The sequence below is a fragment of the Hippocampus comes genome, unplaced genomic scaffold (genome assembly GCF_001891065.2).
Source record: "Hippocampus comes isolate QL1 unplaced genomic scaffold, H_comes_QL1_v1.1 scaffold177, whole genome shotgun sequence".
Lineage (NCBI taxonomy): Eukaryota > Metazoa > Chordata > Actinopteri > Syngnathiformes > Syngnathidae > Hippocampus > Hippocampus comes.
Window position 1 is genome coordinate 1885359 of NW_017806158.1, and position 24553 is coordinate 1909911.

At 41.9% G+C, this 24553-nt stretch overlaps 1 protein-coding gene across 10 annotated transcripts in view; it reads left to right on the top strand.

Moving 5' to 3' along the window:
- Positions 1-2994: 2994 nt before the first annotated feature.
- tspoap1 (TSPO associated protein 1) overlaps positions 2995-24553 on the top strand; it is a 40330-nt gene continuing 18771 nt past the window's right edge. For 3 of the 10 annotated variants that reach the window (XM_019895121.1, XM_019895125.1, XM_019895126.1), the window contains exons 1-12: positions 2996-4611; positions 11417-11524; positions 11658-11786; positions 12764-12940; positions 13326-13511; positions 21981-22148; positions 22740-22823; positions 22940-23029; positions 23167-23289; positions 23377-23481; positions 23664-23714; positions 24176-24208. In XM_019895121.1, the coding sequence (XP_019750680.1) occupies positions 3817-4611; positions 11417-11524; positions 11658-11786; positions 12764-12940; positions 13326-13511; positions 21981-22148; positions 22740-22823; positions 22940-23029; positions 23167-23289; positions 23377-23481; positions 23664-23714; positions 24176-24208 (2049 nt within the window). In that variant the 5' untranslated portion in view covers positions 2996-3816. Of the gene's footprint in view, positions 4612-6926; positions 8043-11416; positions 11525-11657; positions 11787-12763; positions 12941-13325; positions 13512-21980; positions 22149-22739; positions 22824-22939; positions 23030-23166; positions 23290-23376; positions 23482-23663; positions 23715-24175; positions 24209-24553 lie in introns of those variants that run through there. The other 7 variants (XM_019895128.1, XM_019895127.1, XM_019895129.1 and 4 more) reach the window with 6 other exon arrangements.

Sequence of the window (24553 nt, forward strand, 5' to 3'; positions counted from 1 at the left end):
CTCTGAGGAATAGCTTCGGGCTCAGTTAGCATCCCAATTCCAGGTCTCACAAATGTGACTTTGTCTAAATAGTGCCTCTTAGATCTTTCATCTCCTCGGCTCTCTGAGACTATCCGGCTTCGGTGACAGAGATTACATAAAGCAATAAATAGCTCATCATTGTATCATGCTCATCATGTTATGTACCCGCCTATACTTAAAAAGCAGGAGGGGCCGAAAAAAAAAAAAAAACAATAACAAAGAAAGCTAACGCTTCATTGGTATCCCTGCATCTCCTGTTTCAGGTAAAGCTCTCTCATAGTCATGTCCCACTTGCTTCTGTACAATCCCATTGGGAGATTGCAGTTCAGTTCCTGTGGTGGGTGTGTCTTTTTTTTTTCCTTTTTCTTTTTTTGCATGTTGATGTACAGTCTGGGTATGATGGGGCTGGATTGTCTGTGGCTTCAAGCTTGATTCATGAATAATTCTTAAAACTTAATTTTACAAATTGACTTTCAGTTATCTGAAGAAGGCTGATGATTTATGACACGAACATCACTTACGCTGTACGGAACACAAGCTATTGATTAAATACCGGAAAAAGGGACTCCCTCGTTCTACTAGGGGGACTTTAATGCTCGCATGGGCAATGACAGTGAGTGAGTAACTGCAAGGGCTTGAATGGGAGGAACGGACTCACCTTCAGAACCCGAGCGGTGTTCTGTTTCTGTGCTCGTCAGGGATTGTACATAACAAACCCCATGTTCAAACATAAGGGTGTCCATATGTGCACTTTGCACCCCTGGGCAGAACCAGAAAATGTTCAGTGAGGTGACCAGGGTGACGCATCACCTTTGTGATGGGTGGCCAGGGGTGGCCGTGCGTGCACCCGTCAATCTTTATCATAGCATCCAGTTTCAACTGCCACATGTGGCAGAGATTTGCCCACATCTCTGAGGAGGTGGGGGACAGTGAGGTCATCTGTGCTTGTCGTGGCAGCAATCCCCGAACCCACTGGTGGACACCGGCGGGAAGGGATCCCATCAAGCAGAAGAAGGAGTCCTATTAAGCCTATTTGGCCTGTGGGACCCCAGAGGCAGCTGACTGGTACTGGCTGGCCAAGCGGAATGCAGCTTCCGTGGTCATCGAGGCAAAAACTTGGGCATGGGTGGAGCTTTGCAATGCTATGGAAAACGACTTCGGGATGGCTTTGAAGAAATTCCAGCGTCTCAGGAGGGGGAAGCAATGCACCATTAACATTTTGTATAGTGGTGATTGGGCGCTGCTGACCTCGACTGGGAAAATTGTGAGTCAGTGTAGAGAAAAACCTCCTTGAGTCCACCAACATGCCTTCCCTTGGGGAAGCAGAGTCTGGGGACTCTGAGGTGGGCTCCAGGGTTAAAGTCACCGAGCTGGTGAAACAACATATTGTTATGTGAGTGTATCAGAAAATACTGAGTCCAAAGTCACAATTCTTTCGTATTTTTAGTGGAATACTCTGCACTGACGGGTTATACCGTAATCATGCGTAATCATCTTGCACACGTCGGCTAAATTTATGTTGCCTTCATTATCATCAGTACAGGTAATAAATAAAGAATGGTCAAACGCCGGAGGGTACTTGAAGGCAGCACCACTCCTGGACGGTCCAGTCGGGTGACGTGTTCCTTACGGATAAACAAACCCCCTGTCGCACGACGGCTCCAGGGACCTTTTGGAGCTAACGGTGGTCACTTTTGCACGTAGTTTTAATGTACCCGAATGCAGTGAAGGCAATGTAGCGTTGCAATGTACGTATCCGCTATGAGGTAAGTTCGGTTGAAGTCGCAGCCAGACAATTCCAACTATTGCGCTAATGTTTTAGCGCAATGCATTAAATTTAGCGAGTAACAGCGAATCCAGCTCCCAATTTACCCAGGAGCCGTATCGTTCTCTTGTTATTTCATTTATAAAATCAAAGAGTTTATCCTAATATATTGTAGGCTACTCACGTAAGCTAATTAAATAGTGGACTTCTAATAAGCCATTGGCCTCAAGTTCGAAGCGTCCACGTCTGGATGTTGCACACCATCGTTTACTGTCGCGTTGTTGATCATTGCGCTGATGATGATGATGTTGTTGTTTTTCTTTTCCTACATTATCACTTGTTGCATTCATAGATTAACATTAGTTCGACGTTTGCCGTAGTTGAAAAAAAACTGTCCCCCCCCCCCATACGTCCTCATCCGCATGTCATTTGCAAGTAACTAATCGATAGTTTATTACATCAGTGACACCTCTACTGAATTGACGTAACATATCTTTAGTAAATACACCGACGATCCCCAAGTTACACAATACAGAGCCTATCCATCACAAGCGCTGTATCGGGAGCTTTTATGACACTGTCGGATTGCTGTTGTTGGGCTGGGCAGCATGGCCGTAAATTACCGGTATATTTATATTCTTTCTCACCACAAAATTCCGATTTCCAGTTTTGACTGATTTAGTTGCCTTTACTGATCGAAAAAAATCAAAAAACAGTAACATTGTCCAAAACACAAGTTTAGCTGGGTTTGAATTCCACTTAAGAGATTTGCTTTATTACTCCTAATACCATGAACGTCAGGGGGCACAATTTTCAGATGCAAATTCTGAAAGAAAAAAGTTAAAAAGAAATCATCCTGACAGATGCAGATTAAGTAATCACCCAGCACATCTGTATCATACTCAAAACTGTTTTTAATAGTTTAAATCATTTCATTTGAGGTAACGGGACATTTGTTAAGGGAGAATAGCTCTTGAATTGGATAATGTCATAATGTGTACAGTCAGTGGTCATGTTGTCTTAACACCCACCATATAATCTATTGCTAGACTATAGCAGTGCTATTTCTTGTCATACCATTTTCTGTACGATACATCCTTCTCTGTCTCATCATTCCAGTGTCCTGGTCTGACAACCGCATGCTGCATGACTGATATAAACTGTCCATCACCCAATTGCACGTCCTCATACGTCCTCATCCGCATGTCATTTGCAAGTAACTAATCGATAGTTTATTACATCAGTGACACCTCTACTGAATTGACGTAACATATCTTTAGTAAATACACCGACGATCCCCAAGTTACACAATACAGAGCCTATCCATCACAAGCGCTGTATCGGGAGCTTTTATGACACTGTCGGATTGCTGTTGTTGGGCTGGGCAGCATGGCCGTAAATTACCGGTATATTTATATTCTTTCTCACCACAAAATTCCGATTTCCAGTTTTGACTGATTTAGTTGCCTTTACTGATCGAAAAAAATCAAAAAACAGTAACATTGTCCAAAACACAAGTTTAGCTGGGTTTGAATTCCACTTAAGAGATTTGCTTTATTACTCCTAATACCATGAACGTCAGGGGGCACAATTTTCAGATGCAAATTCTGAAAGAAAAAAGTTAAAAAGAAATCATCCTGACAGATGCAGATTAAGTAATCACCCAGCACATCTGTATCATACTCAAAACTGTTTTTAATAGTTTAAATCATTTCATTTGAGGTAACGGGACATTTGTTAAGGGAGAATAGCTCTTGAATTGGATAATGTCATAATGTGTACAGTCAGTGGTCATGTTGTCTTAACACCCACCATATAATCTATTGCTAGACTATAGCAGTGCTATTTCTTGTCATACCATTTTCTGTACGATACATCCTTCTCTGTCTCATCATTCCAGTGTCCTGGTCTGACAACCGCATGCTGCATGACTGATATAAACTGTCCATCACCCAATTGCACGTCCTTTGTGATACACTCTTTAAAGATGACTGTGTCACCTGTGTATACTGTGCTCTGACTGTGGCACAATGAGAAAAGATGGCCATAACCCTTTGCTATTATCATCCAAGAAACCATGCCAGGGCCTGGCGAACCATGGTCCAGAGCTAGAAACGCTACATGCTGTTTTGGAAGTGGAAGAGGAGCGAACAGAGCAGGCCCTCTCTGTGGAGATAAGGCACCCACGGGAACCACGGGAGCATGTGCAGGAGGTGACTTCCAGACGTGCGTGCCGAAAAAACAGACACTCCAACAGGCTGCGGTGTCTCTTTAAAGACCGTGGGCGATACACCAACATTGAGGCAGGCAGCTCCACACGTGAAACTCAGCTGAATCTGGAGCAGCTGCTGCTGATGCTGTCTGGGAAGATAAATAGTGAGCAGGGAGTCTATAAATTGCATAGGCAGGAATTGGAGCTGGAAAAAGCCATCGTCCTCTGCCACCTGCTAGATACCCACCAAGATTTTCTGCACAAACGACAGCTTGTGCGACAGTTCGCCCAAGATGGCAGCAGCTTCAATCAGCTTGTTCCTCATCTAAACCACTCGAGGACCTCGCTGCGTGGATCCAAAATTGCTTCTTGTTCCTGCAAGATCAAAACCAAACACAAACAGCCGGTACCGCAGGCAGCAAGCAGTGACTTGTATTTAGATGACGCCTATACCACGTGTGTAGCAGCGGACACCTGTTGGAGCAGTGCTCTAAAAATTTGTCACCCTCATAACACTTCTCATGCACAGCGCAACGACCAGGCCCCCTACCACAAACAGTTTACTGGGTCAGATGTGTCCCCTCCCTCCAAATGCATGGACAGGAATATGGCGGTAAGTGACTTTATGTTTCCAGATTGAACTTTATCCATTTGATTGATCTGTGTTTGTATAGAAGGACCAGTTAGCCATCTGGGCAACTGTGGACTGTATTTAAAATCTAGTTTTGGGGGCTCGAAATAGCAGTTTCATTATTATGGTGATTATATATGCACACTGATAAATCATACTTTTTACAAGATTTTTGAGTAAGTAATTTTTGGGCCACCATCTCCCCCACCACCCACCCTAAAAAAATTTATGTTAGCGGTCTCTACTGTTGGACCCAAGAGAAGTGTGGCTCAATCCCCGTCTATATTGATCTTAAAGGTACGTTAAGTGATCTTTGTGGGTTGGGGCACTTGAGCATCTTTCCCCTCACAGGCGGCACATATTTCGAAGCATATGATTGTCCCTAACGTCATGATTAAATGAGATGGAGCATTACTAATGATGGGTTAATTTCACACTAAGAGATGATGTGAGTCTGAATACAGGCGGTTGTCTGGCTTCAGCACTCTATCAACCCAAGTGGGATAATCCCAGAAAATAGTTAGCTGGATGGAACTGATGGGTCAAGTCACCTGTGGTTCGCTAATTAACTGAGATGTGTCAATATTTTTCTTTATACCAATGAATAGAACAGAAGATAAAGTGGGAGTGATTGAGTTTATTCCTCAGGCACCAAAAGCAATAGTCTTATGATCACAAGTACAACATTACACAACAGTTGATTTGAATAATGGTGTGCATTGTGAAATGAAAACATGTGAGATGTCTTGAGCCTGGTGTCTTTTTAAACACATCAAGCTCGAGTCTTAATGTGTGTGGTGGCAGTAAAGCTCATAAACAAGCAAGTTACCCATGTTGAGCTCATTGAGTTTCACCCAAATAAAGCCAGTCCAAACAGGAGGAAATAATTAAAAGAGTACCGCAAGAGTTGACTGAAATTGACTGAGATTTGGTACCTACAAAGTGGGTGGTTGCCAGTGGTGGTAATGAGGTAATTGTGGAAAGTCAAAGTCATAAATGTTACATTTTGTTGGCGCAGTACATAATGACTAAATGACAACAGAGACCAACAAAAAAAAAAAAAAAGTCACTTTTGAAATAAGTGGCTTGAAGGCCCGCGTGCATTGAATTGACTTGTGATGGTGCTTGTAGGATTTGACTTGGAGGTTGTGCGGGCATAGTCTTTCGAACTGAACTTCTGCTCTCCGTCATGTCTGGCCTGTCATAACAACGTAGCTGCGAGGAACAGTGTTGCTAACTGTCTATTTTTATGTGCCAGCTTGCTACGTTGAACCAGAGACTCACAAGTTTGGCTATCATGTTTAATTGGCTTGACCTATATGTGGATGAGGGCGGGCCGGTGGTCCAGTGGTTAGCGCGTCAACTTCACAGTGCAGAGGTTAATCTCATTGCATCTACTTGACGTTATGGTTGGAGTTGAGTTGTCAAAGTTGACATTGCTGGGCTTACATGTGCACAGGTTTGTCAAGTTCACATGCATATTGTGTTAAGGTGTGTTAAAGAAACCCCTCAATAAAGGCACTAATAGTTAGTCACATCCCTCACAGTGTTATTGTAGAATATCTGGAATATGTAACTTGTTCTACTCTCATCATTTGACCTTTTTGGTATCATCGAACCTGCTGACATGAGCAAAAAAACATACCAAAAAAAAAATTTAAACCAAAATTCGTATATATCCATGAAAACCGAAACTTACCGGTGACTAAAAATCGAAGGTCGTGTCTTGCTACTGACACAAAGAAGTTTGATAACTTTGTAAAGAATTTTGCCATTTTTAAAAAATTAGTCTGCAGTAACTATAAATGTTTTTCATTATTGTTATAAAATATCACAATAGATAATTGAACCCATATCGCTCATGCCAGGTCATATTGAGAGAATGAGATATCTAAAATTTGATCAAAATTAATATGCAGAGACACTATTTTACCCAGGGAGGCGAATTCGATACTTAACTGCGCAAACATACTGTCAAATGAAGACGCTTTCCTGTCAAGATTCAATTTGTTTAAAATCAGGAAGACTCAGCATCTTGTCAGGCTTCCGAATTTTGTTTTACAAGTGTGACACTGCAACCGCGCATTCGCATTAGTTCCACTTGCTCAACTGTGTCTCTCATGCAGCCTCCCCGTGTTGCAGCCCGTGTTGCCTCTTGAACAATCAATAGGGAGCCAACATCATTCCAGCGTCATCTCCATGGAAACGAGCCATAGTCCCCGTTATGATTGGGCACTGACTGAATGCTTGCCTTTTTGTGATAGGATCCTGAGGAGGTCTTCCCCACCCCCCTCCTCTCAATGACAACCCCCGTTTCATACGCTCATTTTTCCAATCGTCCTCTTTCTTCACCTTTATGGCACCGGAAACAATATGAGACGCAGCCTGTCGTGTCTTCTCGCATCTGGCTAAAAGCAGGAAGCAGCCCCGATGGGCACGGACTCTCGGAGGAAGAGCTGTAGTTCCACGGACATCTCAGTTTAACAGCAACGCTGCAGTAGGGACCTTTTTAGTTGGATTCGTCTTGCATTTTCATCTCTTTGTATCTTTTTTTTTGTTTGCTGTTTTATTTTGGGGCCGATATGTCTTGCTTCGACAGGACATGCAACACTCCCAGTGTTTGGGGTTTTTTTTCTGGGTGTTGTAAACTGGCCAAAGATGACGTCGGTAAGGCATGGATAGTGAATATTTATGAGTAGCACGGCGTTACTCGGAAGCTTGAGTTTGTCTATAAAGAGCATTTTTAGTGTCAGGAGAATGAACGTAACGGACTTGCCATTTGAAACAGAGAACATTTTGTCAGCTGTTTTTTGAGGGCACTGGCCTCGTTTTGGTAGATGTCGTTACTCGGAGAATGACAAGGCCTTTTACAATAACTTTGTCCTTCAATGATTTGAAACAGGCATAATAACCTTAGCAGGTTTCATGCCGTTTTTTTTTTTTTTTTTTTGATTGTTGCTGACCATGGCGTCCTTAGTTTGGCTTCAGATATTAAAAAGGCTGTGAAAAAGACCTCCGCTCATGGTCTTCTCACGATGTTTCATAAAAGAATTTCACAAAGTTTTTTTTTTTTCCCCAATGTAATTGTCCACCAGCTAAAAGTTGGCGCAAGCTTCATTTCATGATCTGTCCTTGGTGGCGAACTGATAGTGATGTATGATCTGTGGACTCGGCCAAAGCCGCCTGAGCAGACACCTCCGCATGTAAATATGCAGTCCCGACAGGAGACCCAAATTTTAGAACAAACGCCACAAGAGTTAAGAAATTCAGAAGACCAGAGAGATAAGGGTCGAGGACTCTCCGACAAGCCCATGCCAACCTCTGCAAATATCCCTTCAGCACCGTTATTAGGAAAAAGACACCATTCGCTCTCTGAAAACCTAAATGGTTTTGAAGCAGAAGGGAAACAGAAGGTATGTATTGTTTGTGTTCGCTTGCCAATTCCAATGGATTACAAGAAATTAAGTTTAAACCCCGCACTATGTAAAGATCAAATGTGTGTTGCAGACTTTTGTTTTTTTTTAGCCAATCATGCGTTCATTGACTCATTGAACATCTGTTGTCCCAAGCATGGTGAATGGGCCATTATAAATTAGTCTTGGGACCCTTCTGCCGTGGAGGGCCCACATTTGCTTTTCATTAGGAGCCTGTCAATTTAAATTTTTTGCATGCAATGTACCATGACTGTTATTGTTTCGTAAGAGCAATAGCAGCATCTGATAGCTTCACAGTTAGGATTATGAAGCTTTGTGAAGAGCGGGCATTGTACAGAATAATGAAAAAGGCGGTGAACATTTTCGAAAAATATATATGAATGTGTAACTTGTGCTAAAGGGCGGGGGGGGGACTCTAAATGGCCTCCAATAGGACAAAGTGTCACATGGTTTGAGAGAGTCCTGTAAAGTCGGGTATTTTCTCCAGGCTGCTGATGCTGCCCTTGTATGCTCGGAATACAAGTGGCGGCAGTGTTGATACAGTACAGTAGTGAGTATTTAATCTTCTGGACCGATTGACCCTTTTGGGAGTACGACAATGTTCTTGTGTCGTGATGAAAAAGCCAAGGGTACAAGATTCTGACTCAATTGCAAATTTTTGATGAGATTTTAAGAATAATGGGGAGGCACAAATTGTTCATGGTTTCAGTATTTGACTACTTTTGAGTTGTAAATAACAAAGTAAGCAATGCCATTTCTTTATTGACACAAGAACAAGCCCTGTGATTAGAAACAAGCTTGTTAACTGTGGTTTTCTGTGATCAACATCTGTCTGGAATCCATATGGGCATCTTACTGTTATTTATTTATTTAGCCACCCCCACCCTGTCCCCCCAGCTCTGATCATCCCCATTGTGCTTGAAGATCATGTCAGGTTACAAAGTCTTTTGCACTATTAGACCTTGTTGTCTTTGTCTGCCAGTAATTCTAGTAGCTTCCCATCTTATAGTTATCTGTACTTTTGTCGCTTGCTTGAGCAATAAAGTTACAAATATTCTAACTGTCAAAAGGTATTTTCTTTCCAGTGGCCCTTATGTTCTCTATTGGCTTGCAGCTCAAGTAGTGTTTCAAAAGTTGTTTACATAGCATAGGTTGTTCCCACAAGCCAGTTTTTACTGGACAGGCCAAATGGAGACCATGTCGCTCAAAGGTGTAAACGTGTTGGCAAAAGACGCTCATGCCAGCACTGCATATCTGAATCGACCTACTTTGTGTACCTGTGGGAGAGTCAAAAGTGGAGCACTCTAGTTTTGACTAAGACCTCATTATAAGACTTTATCATTCCTTTGCTTGAACCGTCCACCTTAAATCACATTGTTTGAAATGCTTGGAGAACCAATTTTCTACCTCTTAGAAAAAAAAAACTGACACCTAGTGTGTGATAATAGCTGCCTGCATCTCTTTGTGTGTGTTTTTTTTTTTTTAAATATGTGACTGTAAGTTGTGTTTTCCATCACTGATTCTAAATGCTTATATTCCCACATGGTTCCTGCATATTTGCATATTATTACTTAATGAATAATTGATACGTGAGGGTTCGGCTATTCTCGAGAGCAGCCCCCAACTCACCCCACCGTCTAGCTGTCTGGTTGCAAAGCATATAGATGGTCTCTTGGGTCGGAGGTCATGAACTGCTTTTGTTGTATAATGCAAATGCAGTCACTTCAATATCACACTGTATTTAATGGAATATACTTTATATGTTTTTAGAAATAAGTCCTTTCGACATATTTGTAATTTGGACAACAGTTTGGTTCTATACTTTGGAGATATCTCTGAATCCTTTCAGTTGGCAGTACTGCTGCGATATTATCCAGTGAAACCTGCAGTGGTGACAGTGAAAGAAATCGATGCAGCCATGATCATGTTTTTTTTTTTTTTTTAATTGTGTTTGCTAATAGTTTGCTCTGAAATGGGCTCCCCAGCCTGTCATAGAGATACAAAATGTAACATAATTGTTTTTTCATTTGCGGTTGTTCATATCATTCCAGATTGAATGGTGCCTGCCGTGTCTCTCCTTGCAGACTGTGTTGTGTTAATTGGATATATGATCGCCGCTGCCAATACCTTAACGATCCTTCACAAGAGTACTTTAATTAGACCTAAAATGACTGTCTTCTAATTTCTAAAAAATATACTTTGCTTTTTTTTTTTTTTTTTTTTTTTTGGCATTGTGCAGGATAATCACACTAAAACCGTTACCAGTCAGCATATTTTATGTCTTTATTTATTATTTACATCATACCCCGAAGGTGCTTGCAGAGGATGTTGGTGTAGTTTGCCTAATGCTTGGGGGGGGGGGGCACAAAAGCAGCCTGTTATGGGCTCTTTGTCCTCTTGCTGGTTAAAGCAGACCCCCCCCCTATCCTTCAGTATCAGACACCCAAAGGGTAAATGAGTAATAAATACAGGAGGAGATTTGAGATGACACTTCATCGAGTCTGTTCACGACTTGTACATGAGCATTAGAAGCTGCTGTTTACTAAATCAAATCACGCAACGAACAACCTTTTGGAGTGCTTCAAGATATGGGTACAATGATGTTGTACAAATCAAGTGTCACGATAGACTGATACTTAAGGCTGACTATTTTGTGGTAAATTCATCACAGATGATCGGACTAACTCTTATCTTTGTGCTCATGTGTTATAAAGTGTGTGTCTGTGTATAGAGAGGGGGGAGTTCAGCCTGCTCCCAAAAATTGCTGATGTTCGCCATTTAGCCATATCAGCCTGGAGTTATTTCAGCGTCCCTTACAAAGACCTACTCAGAATATCAAACAAAAATGTAATCAGATTGATCTTAATTTATATGCACAAGATGGATACCAATAATGTGCTGCAAACTAAAATCAGGTCTATTGTGTCGTATTGTTCTGATGGGGTTTTTTTTCCTTCAGTAAACTTCCAACACAATGTACGTCACACAGGAAATGATTTAGGTTGTCATTAATTAGCAAGAAACGAATTCATGACAGAATTTGCATTGTGCACTTTTTTTGTTGTTGTTTTGCTGTCGAAAAAAAAAGATTGTAGTGATAGGACTATGAGACTTTTAGATGATTAGCGTTTTTTGCAACAGGATTTTATTCCTTGGTTCTTTCTGTGTGGCACACCGTCAGTGATTCACCTGCTTCCCGTTATGCTGACAGAGTATGGTCAGCGTATTGAGTGGATGTAATGAAAAGCCTCAAGCTTGGCGTAGCATAAATTTGCATCCTAACTGAAAATCATTAAAAAAAAAAAAGTTGTGATTCTTGTGTGACAATATTTATTGAATGGTTTTTGTTCCAGAGTGGTGCAGACTACCGGTTTCTGGTACGGCAGAACTTTGAACTCTTGCGAGCTTTGGATGAACTTAAGAAGACATGCAGCATACTGAGGGAGGAAAATTGCCTGTTGGTAAGTTTCAAAGCAACAGCTGATTTTCATGATATTGGATTAATACTGAATATGTTGTAAATACTATACTTAGGGTTTTTTTTTTTGGTGTGTAGTTGGTATTGACTGCAGGTGTTGTGTGTAATTTGTTTAGCGGAAGAGCAGTGCTCCAGAAACGGAGGAGAAGGTCAGGCGGCTGAGGAGGAAGAACACAGAACTGGCAGTGCTTGCCAAAAGGCTGGAGGAGAGGGCACGGAAATTGCAAGAGGCGAATCTCAAAATGGTATACCGAACCGATGTTGTAAACATGTTCACTTTATTTGTGATTAATGTCAATCGGCATTTATTTGAATAATTTTGGGCAGGGGTGTCAAACCCATTTTCATCGCGGGCCATATTTTAGTTACTGATTCCATTGAAGGGCCATTATGACTGAAATCATAGAAAAAAGTCAAGAATAACAAATTTATCCAACTATTGTTTAAGTTACTTTAATGAAGTGTTTGGCAACAAGAAAATGATTACAATATGTCTCTTATTTATGACATATGAGAATTTGAAATTTTGCTCCATATCTTAGCAAGCATCATGGAAGTTGCCATGTTTGATTTGCTTTCGCGGGCCACATAAAATGAGGGGGCGGGCCAGATCTGGCCCCCGGGCTTTTTCTTTGACACCTGTGATTTAGGGGGTTTAAATCTTTTTTTTTTTCCCAATGCATTTTCGCTGTGGTGGGGCTTGATTGTAAATATGCAAGTCATCTTCTGATCGAATTGTGATTATCATTTTTTTTTTCTTTGAATCGTCTGATCGACCCAAAAAACCCTGATCACGTAAAGCCTCGTGATTCATACATTTTTGGTTAATTGTGTGACGTTCAATCTAGACATTGAATCTATAAAGTTTTATTGTAAGTACATCAAATTACAAGGAGTTCTTGGTTTACACCAGTACTGACATACACAATGTAATTTAAATGACTGTTAATAATTTTGTTTAAAATTTCGATTTCCTCATAAAACAATATGTGCCATAGCTGCACATGTAACACTTTATCGAAACGAGACAATATGCTTTTTTTATTTTCAATACATTAAAAATAATATAGTACAAATCTGAGGTTCGCACATTGGCTTGGCCCTTGGCAAGCTTTTCAGTTTCTCTTGTGGCCCCTTTGCAAAATGAATGGCCGGCAACCACCTGTCGGCATTGCCCTACTGTGGAAATTGTCACAGTATATCTTAAGATTTCGCCCTGTAGGTGAATTCTCCATCACTGATAAGGCCCGGATCAGTGGAACACTACAAGAGGGCATTTGCACGACAGCGAGCACGTGATCTTGCCCAGCATGCGGATGCACTGCTGTGTAAGGAAAAGGAGATCGCCGCGCTGCAGCAGGATTTCAGGGAACTGGAGGCACGACTGGGCGCTGCTAAAGTATGTATATTTTCATTTCTAATTTCTTACATGTCATGCCCTCAGCCCTAATTATTATTATCATTTTTTTTATTGTCTGGTCGTTTTTATTCATTGATTCCGGATTTGTTGGATTGTTACTGATCTTGGAATGTTTAAATTCAACTGACAGTCCAGGATCTGGCTCATGTTGGCTCAAGTCTGCTCTCTGCTGGACAACAATTGTACTCCCATAAATAATAACCCCCCCCAAAAAAAAAAAAAAAAAAAAACTGCTCTCCTCCAAGCATCAGCCTTGACCAAATCAATGATGTGATCACTCCAGTTCCTAGAAAAGAAATATCAGTTCGTTGGAGCGAAGTGATCTGTGTTTTATGGATATCCTCCACGCCGTGTGTCTTCGTAGGGTTCTCCTGTGCCTTCAAGCAGAGTCGAATTTGAGAAACTTCTCAGAGAGTCTCAAAGAGAGGTTCTGCGGCTTCAAAGACAGCTGGCCGTCACTTCGACCACACCGCACCAAAACCACAATCCTGATCCTGGTGGCCCAGATAATTGCGTGACATCTGCTGAGGTGGAGGTCGTGGAAGAGAAGGTAAAAATCGCTGCCGACACTTTTATTGACCACCTCTGCCAAGTTATTTTTTTCAAGCAAGTGCCCCTGATTTGATTCTGCTGGAAATTACTTTTGAAAAAAAAAACCAACATAATGTTCAAGTATTCCCATCCTGCTGATCTGTTGTCATAAAGGTAAACCACATATTTTTCACCCCAAATTGGAAGAGAGGAAACCGTCTTGGCAACGGAACATTTAGCCCTGAATCTGAAGAGTATGTTTCCGCTTGGCACGCATGCTGTTTTGCCGCGTTATATAATGGCTTGTCGTTTGAGCCGATACTAATCTGCCGCAAGCCATAATGAGATGATTCCCTTTCTCAAACTTGGACCTGATCAAAGATGCAAAACTCACACACACTCTTGATCCTCTCTCTGCATTTAATACACGACCTTCTCTGCATCCCCGTTCCTCAAATCACGTGCTACCCTTTGCGCTGCAGAATTGATGCTTTGATATCATGGCCACACTTTAAAGTTAGCAATACACTTCGATCATAGATGTAGGACTCACTTACATAATGCGGTGCTGACGTTAGTACACCTGTAGCAACGCCAATCGAATGTTTATAAAGAGACGAAAATCTCTTCACACCATGGCAAATTTAGTGGATCGCAATATATTTGTAAGTGTCAAGGGGAGAATCACTTCTGTGACGGAATAGACTATTTTTTGTGTGCGTGTGTGTTGATGTTAATGTTTAGCATGGCGTTATGCCCTACGTATCTTCCTCTTGATCCGCAAGTGTCTGTGATGTACAGTCTTTCCCTGGGAAGCTCAAATGAGAATGCCGAATGTGGTAATCTCTCCTTTGTGGGCCGCACACACGCACTCACCGTGGTACACGAACACCCAGAACGGGGCCATGTTGTGTGAACTCTAATCCCCTCTAACAACAGAATGGTACAGTCCAGTAATCCGCTCTCTGTTGCTGTGGCAGCGGTGAGAGGGTTTTCGGTGGTAGGTAAGACTCCAGCAGCAGCAAAGACTTTTTCCACCGAGCCCTGCTCTGGATAACTAGCAGGCCCGGCCGGCGACAGCCTTGATGTTGCCTCAGATCACGCAAAAGGGGTAGGTCATTTGATGAGGTTGTGTTGTTTTGGCGTTGCATTTCCGTTGGCCGTTCTTCTCAGCTTTTACCTCATTTGAGTTAGTTGGAGGTGAGATTCAAGTCATGCAATTCTCAACATTGACATGGCACATATCCGGGTGTCAATCTGGGATGGTGACAGCTTGCTTAAGACGTTCTGTTGGAGTTTTTTTTATTACTTTTATCAAGCGCTGTCTGTGTTCTCTCATGACTTGTGACCAAGGGCCTTTTGCACGTTGGTCTTGCAGCTCTTTTAATATTAATTCCTGTAGACATGTTTTGTGGCGACCTTTTATTCGAGATTGACAGTATTTATTTTTTTTATAAATGACACTTTAAATGCACAAGGCCTATTCAAGGACAGTCAAACCCCAATTTTTATCTCGAAGCCTTCAGATATTAAAGGCATCCGGACTGATGGTGACAGGATGCTCCTGCATTTGACTGCTGGACGGCGATATGATCTGTATTTAAAAAGAAAATCAACGGCCAGGCCAATCCATTAAGGTGCTTTTAAAAGAAGTGATCCAGTTACCCGTTTCAGTAGTCTGCGGGGATTACACCAATGTGCTTATGGCACTCAGGGACTGCTGAATGGAGTGTGTCTCCGCGTTAGTGCTCCAGGGCCCCAGATTGTTCTTGATCCTTTAGTTTGCGTGGACCCCCTTCAGTTTCGAGTGTAGACAGAGACGCACTGCTGTTGATTCTAGACGTGTACTTATTAGGCCTTGGCCGGCTCCATCCCGCAATCCTTTCGTTGGCTAGTGATGTTGACCGATGTGTGCAGGAATACTTAATTACCGTAGTTTAACTGCACCTATATTATGAGAGAAAGAATGAGTGAGGACAGGAAATATAAATCCTGTGCCTCTTCCAGTGGTGGGAATGTGGTTCAGGGCGAAAGCCCTTAGTAATGTTAACACGTAGCATCACCGTGACATAGGAGTGGGAACGTGATGCAACCAAAATCTTCTAAACATGAGACTGTGTCCCATTTAGCAAAGGTTGACTGGGCCTCTGATGCTATCACCTCCGTCAATGCTGTAGTCTGGTTTCTCTTCTGGGGCATAGCTTCCAATTCACCAGCAAATCACATCCATTTATCCCTTCATACTTTTTATACACATCGCCATATGATATGCAGGGTTATGGGGGCTCACAGTCTATCACTGCTGACTGTGCGGCATGGATAAATAATCAATAGAAACAGTGGACACACAACACAAACAAGATGCCATTGTCATTATTTTATCTGGAGAAGAAGCCCACTTTTTTTTCCCAATCTACTCTGCGACAGTTACATGGAAGAGGGTTTTTCATTAAAGGGACATACAGAATTTGGACCAAAGCGGGGAAAGAGCAGAGAATGAATTCAATGAAATACAAATATCGGTTCGAGTGAAGTTGTGACGTTGTGGAAAACGTAAATAACAACAGAATATGCTAATTTGCAAATCCTTTTCAACCTATATTCATTTGCATTCACTACAAAGACAAGATACTTTAGGTTCAAGCTGATAAACTTCATATTTTTTTTTTTGGTGTTTATTTTTTTGTTAAATATTCATTCGTTTTGAATTTGATGCCTTTTTGGGGTCCTCTCAAAAACTACCACCACACAAAACATGACAACCACGTTCCAAAAACCTTGGGCCAAGGGCATGTGTATCACTGCGTCACCTTTGACCTTTGACCTACACTCAGTTAGCTTTTGGGAACCGAGGACACTAATTGTTGAAGCTTTGGAGGTGGAATTCTTTCATTCTTGTTTGATTATACATTCATCCATTTTCTATCGCAAATTGTCCTAGTTCGGGTCATGTGAGCTGGAATCTCTTCCAGCCAACTTTGGATAACAACTGTGATACACCCTGGGATGCTCGACGTTGATACATGTGGCCAAAAACGAACCCTTCATTCTGTTTTCCGTTTTCATCTGGACATTCCATGATGTTGTTAACGTGACGATGCTTTTGTACCCCATCTTTCATCCGTGAGACGTTATGTAAAGTTCTCACTGTGTGCCCTTTTTGTAAAAAGTATGTCAGAATTATACACCACATGGATGCTGATTATATTTACTTTGAACTCAACTTTGTGACAATCCCTTTTGAAAAGATCTGCTCTTTTACACGATTTGACCTGTTGGCTCATATTATTAGGTCACGGTGCTTATTTGTAGCATGTAGCACATGTATCTTAAAACAATACGATATTTACAGTCAATTTTCTATGAACCAATGGATGAAATAGTGACGCTTTTGTGGTAAAAAATTAGCATCTCAGTTCTTTAATTCAAATAAACGAGAGATCCCCAGGTCTCCAAAAGGAGGGTAAGACATGTCCCGTGAAACCTTTCAGTGGTCTTGACCGCGATGAAGACATAATGGAGCCTCGGCAGTGTTCCGACTTGATGGTCATGGCCTCCCGCCATGGGGGCTGGTGGCTTGGGGCGGCCCGCCGGAGGTTGATGAAAGCGAGTTTTCATTCAAGCGAACGGACCCAGGGAGGTGTGCCCCATTCACTAAAATGTTTCCTGCAGGCTTCACTATTTTATCCATTGGGACATATGAAATTGAAAATATGCTTCAGTATTGTTGTAAAACACAGTGTGTTAGAATGATATGGCGGCATTGGGTTAAATTCGGAAATGTATTTATTTTTTGTGTGTGAAAGCTTCTTAGTACTTGACAATTTACAATCTGCCACTGCGCCACATCATGCAATTCAAGTTTTGAATCGCCACAAGACCAGGAGCTGAGACTTGCCCACTGGTGAAATCGTGTGGCAGAAGCCCGCACACTGCCAATGTGCAGTAGTGGCTTACACAGTTCGTTAGGTCCTGCTAGGCCGTTCTGGATGCTGGAAGGGAAATGTGTATACATTTTAGTACGATGTTCAGTGTGCGTCGTCCATATGAGGCCTCCATACGATGAGCTGAATACAGCCTTCTATACATGAAATGATGTTATTTGGGTAAACACCTTCTCCTGTAAATTGCCAGCCATCTTAGGACTGATGTCATGCTTCGACCTATTTACCAACGTTGCTAAATTAGTGCAGCTGAATGAGTCATTGTATTTTTGCTAGCATTTCACACTGTGTGTTCTCCGAACATTTTAAGTAAGCCTCGCACCTGCCTTTGATAAAAATGTAGTATCGGAGTTCATTCGTGCGAACTTGCACTTTTCTTAGTTCACGTTGTGTGTTATGTGAATTGATAAGATTTTAATTGGCTAACTGTTTGAATTTCGTGAACGAGGCCTCCAGCAAAAGGCTCCTGTCCGTCACCGCAAAGCGACACAATCTGCTGTATTTCTGCACACCAAGGGTTGGCTTTGAAGATAAAATGCCAAGTCTGATAACACTTGAGTCTCAGCTCGTCGGGGCACGAACATTATTTTCTTTTTGTTCATTGCAGGTACAAAGTGCAAGAATAACTCTTATTACAGACAGGTACCAAGTTAAAACAGTAACAGTATTGAAGAAACAATACAAGTTGAAGTGTTTTTTTTAAAAAGATGAATCCAAGAATGGGGGCGGAAAAAAAAGACACCACACCCTGTATTGTGAAAACGAAAAGGAAAAATCTGCAGTGTCATACGAGTGTATTTCATTCGAGCCCTGGGCCTTTGTTTAAATCAATTGACTGAAGCTGGCTATATAAAGCCTCACAGCTGACAAAGCTATTAATAGAGAAACAACCGAGTCGGGAGGTGGGAGGAACTGCTTTAAGAGCTCAGAGACACAATGATTACCACGGCACAGACCAAGATAGAGCTTCAAAAAGATTTCTGGTTACCGTACACACATAGTTGTACCAGAAATTTGGGGCAACCGGAATGCTTCTGGGTGGTTAAGTTCTGATGAGACAGTGATCGTCTTTTTAAATAAATTGCAGGTTTGATCGCTATCCAAAGCCCTGATATATCCAAGGCATATTCATGAGCAAGATCCTGGGTGTGAATGAACTTCGCCTCGTAAGCAGTGAGCCAGATTTACTTCCTGGCCCTGGTTTACCGCTATACTGGTTTACACACTGGCCGTTCTGCCTCTGAAGCCAGGAAGTTTGCCGGTCACCTTTGTCCCTCAAGCAACACTTTGGCCCGATTAACTGGCTTTGATAGGCAGACTGTTTGGGGTAAAGATGTATTTATGCTGTATGACTGGAGCATCTATTTAAGTAAATACCTTGCAACAGAAAGCTAATGAGTCAAGTACTCACTTATACAGTACAGGGCAACAGAGAGTCACAACTTGACTGCACACATTTGTTCTTTCGGGTTGCTGCTGTTTCACTCCTCCGATTTGAGTGCTGTAGATGTTGGCAGCAGGCGTTTTGAATTGTAAACGTTATTATTTGTGTCTAGACCTTTGCTAAAAACTCAGGAAAGAGACACATGCACATATCGACAAGCACCGCACACTTTATAATAGGGGCGGTACCTTTTGTTGTTGAAGAAATAATGCATTTTGTAATTTGTTTCAGAATGCCCTGTCCAACAGGATATGAAAACGGCTGTGGTCGTTGTAATAAATTCAAATACAGTGGACTCCCACTGTTTGCAGGGAGTAGAGGCGGAGTCCGATTGAATAGTTTTTAAAAATATGCGAATAGTCGCAGTCACAGTGATTATATTTTCCGATCTTAATAGTTTAAACGGTAAAATGCAGTCGACCCCTGCATACTGCGGATTCGCATATTTGCAAGTTTTCCGCTGTCTTCGGGCAGTAGGCGGGGTGCACCCTGATCTGGTTGCCAGCCAATCACAGAGCACACATAGACGAACAACCATCCGCGCTCACGCTCACATCTAGGGTCAATTTCGAGTGTTTCATTAACCTGCCTTGTATGTTTTGGGAACGTGGGAGGAAACTGGGGCACCCGGAGAAAAACCACGTAAACAAAACAAATGATAAGAACAAAAAGAATAGGAGCCAGAACTGGTTATCAACAAATAGGAAAAAAAGAAATTTCTTAAATAGATGAATTTGTGAATGGCATACCGCAAATATGCGGGGGTCCATTGTAAGATCAAAAGTGAAAGCCAAAATATAAGGATACAAGTCAATCCATCCTGCCCCTCAAGTTTGGTTTATTAGATTTGCAAGGATCAAATGCATGCTAACACGTCTATCCGATCGTTCCAACTGACCGTTATTACTGATTACCTGCCGTCTTTCATAATAAAATGAAACCACGGCATAATGTAAACAAGCCACAAAGTTAAAGAAATGTAAGGTGCAGCACTGTGCTTTAACGGGGCTCCAGACAGGCTTCTGTCAAAGCGTACTGAATCACTCAAGTACTTAAATCCGGTGTTTCACGGTAACATTAGCTTAGCATTGCAATTAGCATGGCTTCTCCGCATTTCACCCTGTTAATTACTCCTCGTAATCCCTTTGTGAGAACGATACTTGGAAGAATCAACGTTTAGCCACAGTAGTAGCCAGCTAAGGCTTAATGCTTGCTTGCTGCTCTGGCCTAAGTAGCATCGAATTTGCCTCGACTGCCTCAACCTGCTGACTACCCGCACGTAGGTGACGTAAATGCCTTACGGCACGCACGATCAGACCGGCGAAGCTTTTTGGGACTGCCTCTGCTGTTTAATTATCGGAAAGAAATGAGAAACCTGTTGGGTTTTTTAGGATATTTATTGTGTTTTATGAAGCACAAAATGCAAAGACTCGCAAATTACTGTGCACAAACGCTTTTTTTTAGCCTTGTATAGTTTGAAGGAGCTGTTTTTTTTTTTTTTTTTTTTTGCTTTTGCTGCGTTTGTTGTTGCTCATTAATTATTTCCCAAAGTAGTAGTTTTCATTATGTGTGCGTTCACCCACCTTATTAATTTGCATGAACTGATTTAATTTTGCACCGTAACCTGATTACGATAGATATTTAAAAAGACCATGTCAAAAAGGGAATAAGAAGAAACTGAATACAGTAGTCTGTGTGTTTGTTTGTCCATTGCTAATTCGCCACCGACTTCATGAAGAATGACGTGTTCATTGCTATCAACAATTGGGTTCTACCATTCTGAATCTGAATAAATAAATAATCAAATGTGTCAGATAAATCTAAAAGAGCAGGGGTGTCAAACCCATTTTGTCGCGGGCTACATTTTAGTTACCGTTTCCCTTGGAGGGCCATTATGACGGAAATCATATAAAGAAGTCAAGAATAACGGTTTATTCAACTATTGTTGAAGTTACTGTTATGAGGTGTTTGGCAACAAGAAAATGCTTACAATATCTCTCTTATTTATTACATATGAGAACTTGAATTTTTTGAAAACGTATTTTAGCAAGCATCACACAAGTTGCCATGTTTGATTTGCTTTCGCGGGCCACATAATATGATGTGGGCGGGGGGGCATATCTGGCCCTCGGGCCTTGACTTTGACACCTGTGTATAAGACGGACTCCTTCTGCAAGCTGTGGCTGAGTACTGCCGATCCTGTTATTAGGTTGTGGCCTTCGGCGTCACTAGCACAGTCACTTCTTCAGCTGTCGACCATAAGTAGGTTTGCACTAAAATTAGATAATGCTTCACAACTCTTAACAGCCTGACTGCACTCAGTTGGGTAGAAGACAATTGGAAAGATCCAACGCTTTATAAAAAGAACTGCCAGTATTTTGTAAGAATACTGTATCCTTCTGTCATTAAGTCATTATATCCTTCCTAATTCCAATGTAAAAGCTTCTTCCTGATGTGTTGTAGTCATGTTACAGGCTCGGGGGAATCCCCGTGGATTATTCGTTGTTTCTAGCCAGACACCGGCTAAGGAGGCTCGCTGATAATCAGTCACTCACAAATTGGTGGGGGGTGTCAAGTTTCGTATAACTACAGTTGGATAGTTACTCCCTTGTCAGACACTGGCTAAGGTTCATCCAAAAATGGAATGGGATCAATTCAACAATGGATTTTTTGCAACGCAGTTATCAAAACATTATTGGCAAGATTTACATCTATGAATGGGCGGCCCGGTGGTCCAGTGGTTAGCGCGTCAACCTCACAGTGCAGATTGGGTTCAATCCCGGCTCCGGCCTCCCTGTGTGGAGTTTGCATGTTCGCCCCGGGCCTGCGTGGGTTTTCTCCGGGTACTCCGGTTTCCTCCCGCATTCCGAAAACATGCATGGCAGGCTGATTGAACACTCAAAATTGTCCCGTTGTTCGTCTCTGCGATTGGCTAGCAACTGGTTCAGGGTGTCCCACGCCTACTGCCTGAAGACGGCTGGGATAGGGTCCAGAACCCCCGGCGACGTTTGTAAGGATAAAGCGGATCGGAAAATGGATGGATGGATAAGTCTATAAATGTAAAATGCCTGACTTAGCCGATTTCTGCTTCTCATGTCAGGTTGTAGGAGAAACCCCGTGTGCCCCATTCGATGAATCTCCATCTACTTGTGAGAAGACTCCCAGAGAGGAGGAGGAGTCGGGGCTCCCAGTGACGCCCCACTCGGGCCTTAGCCCGACTCCCCCCCATCAGGAGAAAAATTCAGAGGAGAAGCATCTTCACTATCTGGTCAGTCACTCCTTTAGCGGCTGAGAGCAAGAAGGGACGTTTTGACTTGCTCGAACGTGATGTACACACTTCCAGTACTACATTCAGCTGCGTGACATTGAAACTTATCAAGGGAGTTCAACCTGTTCTTGTTAGCAGCAGTGACTAGTATGAGTCCATTTATGGGGATCCACGTTTTTGCTATGAAATGAAATTAATTTGTTGAAAAATTGCTCATATTTGTTCTACAGAGGTGTATTTCAAATGATCACACGGTAGTCCAGTGGCCTTGAAATAAGCGATTTCTCTTATGCTGGCACGACATGTAAACTGCATTTAGAATAATGAAATCATGCTAAAATGCGTACTGCCTCGTTGCTATCATACAGGATGTCTGTATGGAAACTGAATGCTGTGTTTTCTGAAATTGTAAATGAAATATTGTTTTGTTCATCACCCAAAAAAACGATCAGATTTCGAGAATCTCACTTATGGTTTCCATGAGGTACCCCACCAAAATGATGTTTAGACCCATTCACAAGCCCGTATCAATTTCTCAGAATGATGATATAGCCAAATTAACTTTGTTGGTATTCATTGTTGCAATTTTAGGAGAGTGAGCTGACAAAGAAGAGAAAAGAATGTGAAAATCTTGAGCATGAAGCAAAGAAGCGGCAGAAGAAATGCCTGGATTTGGTAAGTGATCATCTTTTTGTCTTTGTTATACTGTACTTACGATCTGTATAATGCATTAAACCTAAACCTTGACTGAGATTGTTTTATTCAAACACTTTCTGGTGTTTCAATGACAGGAGAGCCAGCTTGAGGATGAGCAGGGCAAAAATGAGAAACTAAAGGAGGAGGCGGATCTCCTCAGGAGGAAGGCACAGCTGCTCGACCAGGTTTGTGTCCGTATTGTACGGAACATTTCTGACAAGCCAATACTTCATATACCAACACATTTTCGGGGTAATGTTGAAGTTTGGTCTACAAGAAAAGCAATGACAACGAAGGACATTAAAATGATCGTGTTTCACAGACTCGAGTTGAGAATGAGGAGTTGAGGGAAGAACTCTCTAAAGTGACCGCTCAACACAATTCAGTTCTCGAGGAGAATCAGAGACTCTGTGCCAAACTGGAGAACCTAGAGCAGGTCCTAAAGGTGTACAATGGGCCTCAATTGTTTTTTAAATTAAATCTGCACTGCTTTCTTCACTACTCACCACTAATATTTTGTCTTTTTGAGCAGCATATGCGAGAGGTCGCTGAGCGAAGGCAGCAGTTGGAATTGGAACATGAGCAGGCACTGGCTATCCTTAAGTTCAAGCAGGATGAAATCAAACGCTTACAACGGGTACGAACCACAGCCTCCGCCACGCCGTTTTGTTTATGAAATGTTTTGCCCAGCAGGAGGCACCCTTGGGGCACGAATAAAGCCCCCTGGTTGTCTTCAAATTGTTTTGACTGAGAATGATGTGTACACCTAAATCAATCATCTTTGTGATTTTATTTTTTCTTTATTTTGTCTTTTTTAAGGCTCAGTTATTTGCCAAGAGGGAACATGAAGGGGTGGTCCAGATGTTGGAGGTGAGGTTGTATTCCACTGGTATAATGTGGTGGTGTGTGTTTTGGGGAGGGGAGGTTGTGAACATACCAAATCTATAATGTATTGACTTTCTATATTGTATGGCCCTGTGATATCTCACCACAGGCAGACATATTTAGCTGTTACCTAATTGCTGTTTTAGACTTCCTATGTATTCCATTAAAGCGCTAACGGACTCGTGACTTTTCAAGATACTTTTATTTTATTTCAAGTTTTCAGACCACACTAAGCAAAGTCTTTTTTTTTTATTGAGTGTCTTTTCCTGTGTGAATTTTAAATGCCTTGCACATAGCAACAGCGATCTGCTGCCTTAGCCAGTATCACATTGTCGACATAACACCGATGGTTGACATCAAACGTGTCATATCCCGTGTTAGTTTGCTGCCATGCTATTTAGCCCATGGCACTTTGTTCTTTTAATGAATTGTGTGTTTGATTTTAGGAGTTGATTCAGCTTGTGTTGCGGAGGGAGATGGTAGAGTATAGCTGCCCCTCTTATAATGCTACTTCCTGTTGCTTGGCTTCTTGGTTGAACATTCTGTCCCTTTATTTAACTCAAAAGCATCACTGTAGAAAGTCTCTGTCCTTCCTGAAAACACGAGTTGTGTAGCTATACTTGCATTGGCCATTATTTGACAGATTCAAGAAAACGAAAAAAGACTTTATGAGAATTAATTATTTGCTAACAGCCAAGAGACATTCTGGTGAAACTGCATCTTGACAGGATTTTCTTGCTGACTCTGGCTCTTTAAGGTGTTTCCGAGTTTGTTGTTTCAGAAGCATGTATTTGAATTTCTTCCCCCCTTCCCTCCATTTTCTT